The following is a 10289-nucleotide window of genomic DNA, read 5'->3' as shown; positions in this document are numbered from 1 at the left end:
AACTTTTAAAAGCCAATCCATCTCCTACTTGGTACACATCCAATTTATCCCTTCATTCTAAGTCTGCAAATGTCTTCTTTATTACAAAAGCTAGAAATTAATTAAACTTTATAACTTGTCACATAATTTTTCAACGGCTACTATATATTTTAGAAGGACTAATTTTCTTACAGACAAGTTCATTTCTTACCTTTCATAATAATACTTAAAACATTACACATACATGGCATTTCAGGAAAGGGAAAGAGAACATTCTATATTCAGAAGTCCACATTCTGCCCATAAAAAGTTCTGGGTTGTGTATACTCAGCTAGGCACAGTATTTTTTTTAAGGGACATCAAGACAACCAAAAGAAGTTTTGTATCTAGAAAAAGTGATCAGATGGTCTTTCAACAGTTCTCAGGAGCTGGGGTGTGGGGAAGGAGATGTCTGTGGCATATTAAATTATAATAAAAGCTTTCCAGAAACAGGACAGACCATGAACTATACTCAAAAAATGTGCTACTCCTTGCTTTTAAATAGGTCACGTGTACATTGAGTGTAACAGGTCAGGTCCAAAATCACGCTAGATATGTCCTCTCTTTAAACTTGGAAACAATCAGTAAGAAAAATAAAGCTCATTATATTTTTTAATGCAAGTACGGATACCTTCATTCTCAGTTTTGCCAGCGGTTCTAACACTTTCAACCTACAGAGCAATACCCCTGGTGTAGCATGGGAAAGCCTCCTTGAATCAGTGACCTTTCCAGGGTATAGGATTAACAAGAGTCTGACTCTCACAAGATAAAGCTGTACCTTTCTTCGCATTCAAAGGATGAGGGCAATTGCCTGCAATCAGCGGTGAATACAGCCTGTCTACACTGCCAGAGACCTGCCAATCACTCTCCCTCCCATTAAAAAAAAAATGGTTTTGAGGGCAGACTAGAATTTTTCAGCAGAGACCGACCAAACCAACTGCAGTCAAGTTCAGGCTGAAAAACAGGAAGGCAGGGCAATCTCCATTTTATTTCAAATGGATGACAAGACTGGCTTTGGAAAAAACCAGCCTAAAATTCTTTTTCATGTCTGCTTTATTGCCTTATTTGTGACACCTATCTTCCAAAAGTTTCTATGAATCTTTGTTTTTTTTCAACCCTTTATTGTTTATTCAATGGCCAGGTGTGAAGCGCCACACTGTGCATTACAATTTTTGCCTGATAAGGATTCCTCATCTTTACTGCTTTTAATCAAATGACTGAGTCATAGACTATCAAGCATGTAAAGGTAGGATGATATGCTTAATTCTTAAAACATTTGAGAGTTATTTCAATTTGGCAGAAGCCAGAGTTACACGTTGTACTGATTTCTTTCCAAAGCTGATTCATTCTGACCTGTTATTAAGGTGTTGGGGACAAGGATAGGAGAATGTGGCTATCGACCTAATTCTATTCTCAGAATCTTCTGATATAGGCAGTGATGGCAAATTCAAGAAGAAATGAACAGTGATACACCCTCTCATACTTTAAGAACCCAGTCTCCCAGAACCCCAAAGATCCAAGATTCCAAATACTATAACTGTCACATTTAGTACCAACAATGCACAATCATGGGGCTTTTTTTTTTCTTTCTGCATAGACGTTGCCCCTGGTGCAACACCTACGCAGGTTCATAAGGCTTTCTCTCAGTGTGCAAGTGAACAGCAGCTGATTTAAGGTCCTCATAGCAAGTTACAGAGCCCCCCACTGCTCACACACAGAACTAAACCTGCTTCTGGTACAATTGGAAATGTTTTCTCTCTGGTATCTTTATTTTTCATTTTCCTCATCTGGAACAGAACAATTGCTTTAAAATTAACCCTGTCAGGATTTCACGGCTATCACAGGAATAGGCATAAATTCTAATTTGGTCCCCAGATCATATTTCTTGTCCGTGTTTTAGTTTTAAATGGGCATCTAAGGCGATGCCTCCACCAGTCTCCTAGTTTTGAAACCCCTTTCTGCCCTTTTGGATTCCAGTTCTGCCATGACAGAGCTATCCAAAGGGAGTATAGGATTTCTCCAACAAAGCGTAATTCACTTCATAGGCCACGGTGGAAATCTGACCCCCTGGCCACAATCAACAAGAATCAAGCCATTAGGACTCTCAGAAAGTTGCTAATCACTCCTTTTTACCCTGTGGATCAGAGAGCAATTCGAAAAACTTACCCCTCCTTCCAGAGGGCTGGCTATCCACCCAAGTTCTCCCTGAACAGATCTGGAATCCAATAAGGTAACTGCAAAAAAAAAAAAAAAAAAAAGAAAACCAAAGAAAAATAGATTAATTTCCAATTGCAAAAAGCCAATACTACAAAAAACCATTTGCCTGAGCGTTTCCATATGTGCCGAGGGTGTGCATATCCAGCTCTGATCAAAACCTAAACTTGGTCTCACTTATGTAAATAATCATTACTCACTTGATCTTCTCCCCTCTTTAAATCTGCAGGTTCTTATTTATTTAACTTGCTTAGCATTTAAAATTCCATCCCGGGACTCAGTTGATTCATTTTCTAAAAAGGATGAATAGAGAATCTCAAGTACAATTCAAAAAATAAATATATCTATGTAAGGCAGTTACACTCCAGAGCAAAATCTGCATTCATCTCTGTCTGGTATCTACTAGAGTTATTTGTTTTTGCAAGTTTCAGATGACCGCATAACTCATCATCATGGTGACAGAGCCACAAGTGAATTCTATCAGAGAGTACTCAAAGGGTCATGAAAAGGCTCTCTCTCTTACCATTTTTTTCCCGCTCCACCACAAAATAAATAGGCTCTGGATGTGGTATCCACTGTTTTTTCAAATATCAAAGTTTCAGAAGTGAGGGATGGCAGACGTGTGGACTTAGGATGCAAATACACTTTAAGTATTCGCTTTCCCAGGTCTTTTTTTTTTAACTTTACAATATTGTATTGGTTTTGCTATATATCAAAATGAATCCACCACAGGTATACTTGTGTTCCCCATCCTGAACCTTCTTCCCTCCTCCCTCCCCTTAACATCCCAGGTCTTTTTGAGGACAATCGAAGACTACTCCTTTGGCCAGGAGGAAATCACTGGTTTAAATTTGAGATATGGAGGAGAGCTGCCGAAAAGATTTACTGTGCTTGTGCTACACCTATGACGAGCATGCATCCAAGCTTAGGACCACCGGGAGGTCGACTACACAGCCGTCGCACCCCGCCCAAGCTGAAACAGTCCTAGGCACAGAGGGCATTGAAAAGGACGCCATGAATTCCTGAACTCTCCACGTTCTCTTTCCCACCGAGAGCTGCAGGCCTGGGGTCGAAAGGCCTATCTCAAAGAAACCACTGGGTTATTAATTTGATCAGCGAAGATAGCTCTTTGGTCTGGGGGAGGGGTGGGAATGCGAACCCTTCATTCTTGCTCCAGCGTACCCCAACTCTGTCTTGCCCCCCGGCTCCTGAATTCTGCCCACCTCCCCATTCATTTCACCCCGACGTCAAAGTAGTTAAATCGAGCCTCTTTCTCCTGATTTTCCTGAGAAGTCTGAATTCTAGGGTCTCTTAATTATTTTAAAATGTAGAGCTTTCCCTGGTTTGCTCCAGCCCGGAGCTGCGCCCCCCTCCTTTCTCTCCTCTCGGTCCCTAGAGAAAAGCCCGCTACATCCATTTGGATTTATGTAAGGTGGATTAGGGACACAAAGGGAACAATAAGACCCAATTTACAAAAAAAGGGAGGGAGTAGAAGGGAGGGTAAAAGGGAGAAAAGAAAACGTGATGGGAATAAAAAGCAACAAAATGAATTAATTTTTAAGGGGGAGGAGGGGTCGGAGAGGGGGTGACCCCCCCCCCCCTTTCGACAGCAGCCTACAGCTCCATCAGCGCCTTTTTTGTCTAGGTTTCCCAAGTTTTCCTTCCAAAAGAAAAAGCAAGGGGGGGGGGTGGCGGGAATCTCTACGTTTGGTGCAGAAAGGTCTTGAGGGACGTCCTAACAAGAGTGCGAAGTAGTCAGGAGAACGCGGGATCCAGGATTCGGCTCAGAGAAATGACTCTGGGGACCGAGGGGGCAGGAGCGACCGAGACGGCCCTTCTGAAGGAGGGAGGAGACCAGAAGGGTGAGAGAGCGCCCCTTTCCTCCCAAGCCGAGCCGTGTCTGCCGGCAGGTGTGTGAATCTCTGGGAGCCTCCGTCTGGCGAGCTCTGGGTACCGGCTGCCCAGCTGAAGCTAAGTTGGTTTTTGGCTCCCTCCTTCGGAATAGGGAAAATGATAGATCGTACGGGAATGGATGGACGGATCCTGGAGAGAGACAGACTGACGGATGGACGGATGGGAGGATGGGGGAGGGTGGGGAGGTGGAGGAGTAGACGAGACGGATGCGCGCAGGCTCGAGGGCGAGCATCACCAGAACACACGCGCGCCCAATCGGGGCACTCGAGCACAAGCACACAATTGTCCGCGTCCACGCGAGCACCCGCGCACCCACATCCACGCATATACGCCCGCGCGCAAACACACACGCGCACGCAACTCTCCTTTCTCTGAGATCATTGGAAACTAAATGATCAACCCCCACCTCCACGACACAGGCACACACACACAGTCCTCCCAGCACGTCCAAACCGACGCGCAGAAAACTGAGCACCCGCACGGAACCAGTCGGTCCCGCACGTTCCCTCCAAACTAACCAGGGGTACAGTTCTGGGGGCCAAAAGCCAAAACTCGAGTACATTCAACTTGCCAGCGGGTTCCCCAGGTCTGGGGGTGACATAAGTAGCTTGGGGCCCCCTAGGCCGACAATCGCATCCCCAGGGCGCGGGGCCCCACTGGGAGAAAGGTGTTTAACGCCGGGTGCTAGAAATCAGGTCACCGGCGCCCGCCGAGCAGCGCCACGACCGCTGTGCGGCGGAGGCTCGGGAGCCGGGTCCCGGGAAGCGCAGGGCTTGGGAAACTTTGCAGAAACCAGAGCTCGTAAGGCTTTCGCAAGAACCCGAGAGCACCACGATACCCTCAAGGAGCTCGAGGCTTCCTTTCCCCCTCGACCTGAGGGGAGTTGGGAAGTGGTAGTAGGAATAGGTCCACAAATTTTATTTTTTTTTTTTTTTTTAATCTTGGCGTTGTCTCCTGTGCGTCCCCTCGGGGCGCATCCACGGGCTGCCCTCGCCTGTGGATACCGATAAACTTCGTCCTTTCGCTACAAACTTGGGCAACCCCTTCACACGCACGGGTCACCGCCCCGCAGCAGGCTTCCCGGCCGCTTCCCGCGGTCCCTTCGCGGTTCCCCCCCGCTCCAGCTCCCTTCTCCGGAGTCAGGGCGCATTGCTCGCTCCGGGATCCCCCCGCACCCTCCGGCCTCGCACTCCCGGGGACCAGTCAACCGCCGATCGTCGCTTCTCTGTCCCAAACCTCAGAAAGGTCGCCCTGCTCTTACCTTCATTCGCGGGATACACCCTGGAACCGGTGACAGCGTCGCAAATCCCAAAGAGAAACGAAAAGAGGACAAAATAAAAAATCCCAGCCATGGTTCGTCGATGCCAACGCTGCTCCTGCCGCTTCTATCCCAGTGGAATAAATGCTTAACTTAGGAGTGCAGCAGGCTGAAGACATTGCCAAGGGGGTGGGCCCGACCCGTGACGTACGCCCGCCAGTACGGGGTTCTTGGCCAATGATAGCGCAGACGGCGCTGCATGGCCCCGCCCCTGATGAGCAGAGCCTGTCCCGGAGCCCCGCCCCCTCTGGGCTCGGCGGGGCGTTCAGTCTCCCCCGGGTTGAGGGGGAGAGTTTTGCCGCGTCCCGGGAAGCAGCGGGGTCCCCTGGTCGCCTCTCAGGGTTCCAGCCCCTGAGCGGCCGGAGCTTTGAGAGACTCTGAATTGGTTAGGGTAGGGAAGGTCCGAAGAAAGGTTGGGCACCCCGTGTTCCTCCTAGGGCGGTTTGAGATGGAGGAAAACGCTCTTTTATTGCCATAAAAAAAAGTATCAAGTTGACCTGCCTCTTTACTGTTGCTCTTTTCTGAGGGTTGAAGTGTTCGCTTCCCGTGCGCCCCGACTAGGACTGCACAGTCACTCCTGTGCGCCGCCACCACCGCCGCTCTACTACCTTGCCCCGTTTCATGCCTTAGGGGCGCATCTCCATAAGAAATGCTCTTTGGGGAGTTTTGGGATTGGGTTATTCCTTTATCCCAGGCTCCTAGTTGCCTGGAAAGCTGGACCTAATCAGTCCCCAACGTCGGGTGCAGCGCTCGGCCAGAAGCAAGGCTCTGTCCCTGTCTCCGGGGGCTGAACGAAAGACTTCGTAGCAACGGAGAAGTCCCCTGGGGAACCATCTCCGCACTCAGCCGTAGAGGCTCCCCACTACCCCCGCCCCGGCTCGGGACAGGACTCCCCACCGGCAAGACGCCCGGAGGTGGCCTTTACTGCCGGGAATCGACTGTGTGCTTCCCGGTGTGGAGTCCCTGGAGCCAGGCCTAGCAAGTCTGGGGTGCAGGGGGTCGAAGGGAAGGGCTGATGAGGGAGTGCGGGGACCAAAGGTAGTGCAGACGGGCCGCCCACCCGAGCTCAGGAGCTGCCCCGAGCGGCGGCTGCGGCTCTGCGCTCAGGGTCGCTTCCCCTGCGCTGGTCCGGACACTTCTCGCCGCCGCCAGGAAGACGGTGTCGGCGACAGGACCCGCAGAAATCCGCGCAGCCGCCCCTGCTGGAGTGCTCGAGTGTCCCTGTGGCCCTTCTAGGGGAGCCGGCAGCACTGGGCCCAGATTTGTCCCCCGATGCCCCGGCCGCGGGCTCAGCAAACCGAGAGCTACCCAGAGACCGCAACGCAGCAGGCGGCCTGGTGCCCGGCCCCCCACGCAACTCTCCGGACGTTGGAAGACGCCCCGATTCCTGACAACGTCTCCCCTCTTCCTTCCTCCCAAATTGCCCCTCCTCTGACTCCCCGTGGGGTGAGGCCGGGTTTTCCTCCCGAGCCTGAGTCCCAGCGGGAGGGTCTGTGACCGCCGGGAGGTGGAAGCTCCTTTCCCGGCTCCGGTGGCGGCTGAACGTGAACCAACCGCGCCACCTGCCGGCCATGAAAGGAAATGAGCGGCACCCCCCCCCCCAACCCCACCCCCGCCCCCGGAAGGGCAAGCGGACAAAGACAGCACCACGTAGCCCGCCGAGAGTAGGTATGTCGGTTGGCTATCTTTTCACCCACCCTTCCCTGTCCCGAGCCCCCAGGCCACACTTGTGGAGCTGTGGCGGGAGGCCGTGGAGAGGACCCGGGAATCCTGTCGCACTTCGGATGGCAGAAGACGAAATCAGAAAGCGTTTCATGGAGAAACTCGTAGTCAGTATCCCAGGGGTAACCTGAATAGCTGCTATCCCTGAAAAATCCTAGATAAAGCGGGAAGGTGCAGGAGAGAGGAGATCTTGTCCACGGTTTCAGGTCATCGGCTTCCGGAGCACATCGTGTCTCCTCCACTTGTGCAAATTTAGACCCGGGATAATAAGATGGGCAACTTTTACTTGAGCGCTGCTGGGCGAGGGGCTGGACAGTAGCTGTGTGAGCCTGGTGGCTTGGAGGGACACAGCTCGTGCGGCTGCAGACGTTCTGATTTCTCCGTGAAAGACCTGCTGAAATGTCACAGTCTGAGGAAGTGGATTTCAGTCATTGTAGATTTTACATTGTGTAGATTTTACACAAGTAAAAGGGGGCAAAGAAATGCACACGGGATATACATATGTGTGTGTGTGTGTATGTATAAATTATTTAACAACTATACGAAGTCCTTTAAAGGAATGCATTTCTAGGTTCTTTCGTGCCCTGAGTTTCTAGGAAAAGGAGATGAATATTGATCCCTGTCATTCTATACACAGATGCAGAAGATAAAAGGAGCAATCTGAATTCTTTTTAAAACGTTTTTGAAACAATAGTTGCTAGTTGCCTCTCTGCAAGATTTGATTTTTGCATGTATGGGTAGTTGAAATGGGAAATTGACTGCCTGCCTTCTTAAAAACAGTAACATTTCTAAGACTTGAACCAACCCTTCCCCCCTACCCTATATGCACGCTGAATTTTAAAATCTTTCTGGCTACAGCTGCCTGAAAGCAAGGCTTCATTTGCTAGAGGACATTCAGTGACTTCAGTCCCCTTTTTTCTTCCCATTTCCCTTTTCAAGACCCAAAGCAGCCCAATAATCTGGAAACCCAAGAGACAGGAAATGCTAACTCGGAAAAACTGAACTGTAACTTTCTCTTTAAAACAGTTCTGGGCTGAAGATCAGAAATGAGCTGTTGCATACTGAAGTATTTAGGATAAAAGTATATGATAGCTTGGCTTTCTCTAGAAACATTCCAATAAAAAAAAATGGAAAAGAAAGAAAAAGTATAAAGGAATAAATAGATAAAACAGTATTGGAAAATTTTGGTGTGTTTTTAAGTGCTGAAAAACGGGACTCTTGAAGTCATTACACTATCCTTTCTACGCTTATGTTTATTCAGTGTTTTCCATTAAAAAGTTGTAGTACAATTAAAAAAAAAAAAAAGGAAAAAGAAATGTTAGTCACTCAGTTGTGTCTTACTCTTTGCAACCCCATGGACTACAGTAGCCCACCAGGCTCCTCTGTCCATGGAATTCTCCAGACAAGAATACTGAAGTGGGTAGCCATTCCCTTCTCCAGGAGATCTTCCAAATTACTCTATCCATTGTGACAACCTAGAGGAAAACTGTCCTAATCTAATAGACACCATTCTTCCTTTAAAAAAACAGGGCAACAGAGAAAAAAAAAAGATAGTGGTCTTAGTCCATCAATGGACCAAATGGTATTGGTCCATCCACCTTCTATGCAAACCCCCTACTTTATTAGAAAACACCTTGGAGTTTTCAGACACTTGAGAGTACTTATAAAAATCAATCACTCAATGGAGTCACAAGCATACAATAGAATACTACATCAAAAGCACCTAAAATCACCTGCTTTTAATATAAATTGGCTTGCCTCGAGTAAAACTAGCCTCCTAACTGCTGTGAGAAGTTGAGAATACTTTGAATCCAATAAGAAATATGTCAAAATATATAGTCTTATAAGCTTAATGAAAATAATAATTTAATAATTTGAATTTTTTATAAAATTTTTCCTTTTTATTTTTCATTGCCTACCATAAAAATTTGAGCTACAAAGTACATTTAAAATGCTTATATGAATGAAGGCTGAATTTCAAAAGTATCTTTAATGTGTAAAGACATTTTAAAATAATTCCAGGTCTCTTAGAATTTCTATCTCTAAGTGGAGGGCCAGTTTTACCCAAGTAACAAGACCTTTGGACAAATGAGCAACAAGAAAGAAAGTGCGTGGAAGGCTAGAGAAACGGTCAGAATGAGAATAGAAATACACTCTGCCTTTTACCAGATGCTCTGCCAGAGTATCTAGCTAGTGTAGCTGGACTTCCCTGGACTTCAGTCCATTTACTATAAAATGGAGCCTCCAACAGTGCTCCAGTGACTTCCTGTCATTGCCAGAACCAGGATTTTCAAGACTGAAATCCTTACTTTGGCATTCTAACAGCTCTTTTACTAGCTGTGTGTCTCTGGGTAAGTTACTTACCCTCTAAGATATGGTTTTCTTATCTGTGAACTTGAGATAGTTACATGATGCTTCTGAAAATTGAAAAAATTTTGTAGAGCAGATTGTATGGTATTCAGCTAGTGGTCAGTAGCTACTACTACTTTCAAATAATATTTCATTAGTAAGGATTAATATTTGTTAAATGAGCAATCATTTGTTCAGCTTGAACCTTCTCTTCCACGAGGAAACCAAGCTCTGTGATTTACCTTTTGCTCTCCATGAGGGGAGGAGGCTTTATTTCACCACCTCCTGGAGTAGGTATGGAAATAAATTCTAAGAGTTTCCTTTCCTTTTACTGTTGATATATTACAGCTCACACTTGACTGCTGTGCTTAGTCACTCAGTTGTGTCCAACTCTTTGAAACCCCATGGACTGTAGCCTGCAAGGCTCATCTGTCCATGGGGATTCTCCTGAATACTGGAGTGGGTTGCCATCCCCTCCTCCAGGGGACTTTCCCAACTCAGGGATCAAACCCAGGTCTTCTGCATTGCGGGACAGATTCTTTACTGTCTGAGCCACCAGAGAAACCCATGAATACTGGAGTGGGTAGCCTATCCCTTCTCCAGAGGATCTTCCTAACCCAGGAATCGAAGTGGGGTCTCCTGCATTACAGTTAGATTCTTTACTAGCTGAGCTACCAGGGAAGCCCCTTAACTCTTGTATCCCTACATGATTCAGTAGGATTTGAATCTAGGGATTGTAGCTGTCTTCAGAGGT

The 10289-nt window shown here is 47.5% G+C and overlaps 1 protein-coding gene across 2 annotated transcripts in view; it reads right to left on the bottom strand.

Annotated features, from left to right (window-relative positions):
• Positions 1-5544, bottom strand: part of EPHA4 (EPH receptor A4) — a 161887-nt gene extending 156343 nt beyond the window's left edge. For both annotated transcript variants that reach the window (XM_070385995.1, XM_005888450.3), the window contains exons 1-2: positions 5408-5544; positions 2185-2252 (exon numbers count right to left, since the gene is read on the bottom strand). In XM_070385995.1, coding sequence (XP_070242096.1) covers positions 2185-2252; positions 5408-5498 — 159 coding nt within the window. In that variant the 5' untranslated portion in view covers positions 5499-5544. The remainder of the gene's footprint in view (positions 1-2184; positions 2253-5407) is intronic.
• Between the last annotated feature and the right edge of the window lie 4745 nt (positions 5545-10289).

This window comes from Bos mutus, chromosome 2 (assembly GCF_027580195.1).
Source record: "Bos mutus isolate GX-2022 chromosome 2, NWIPB_WYAK_1.1, whole genome shotgun sequence".
Taxonomy (NCBI): domain Eukaryota; kingdom Metazoa; phylum Chordata; class Mammalia; order Artiodactyla; family Bovidae; genus Bos; species Bos mutus.
This window is presented reverse-complemented; position numbering and strand designations above follow the sequence as displayed.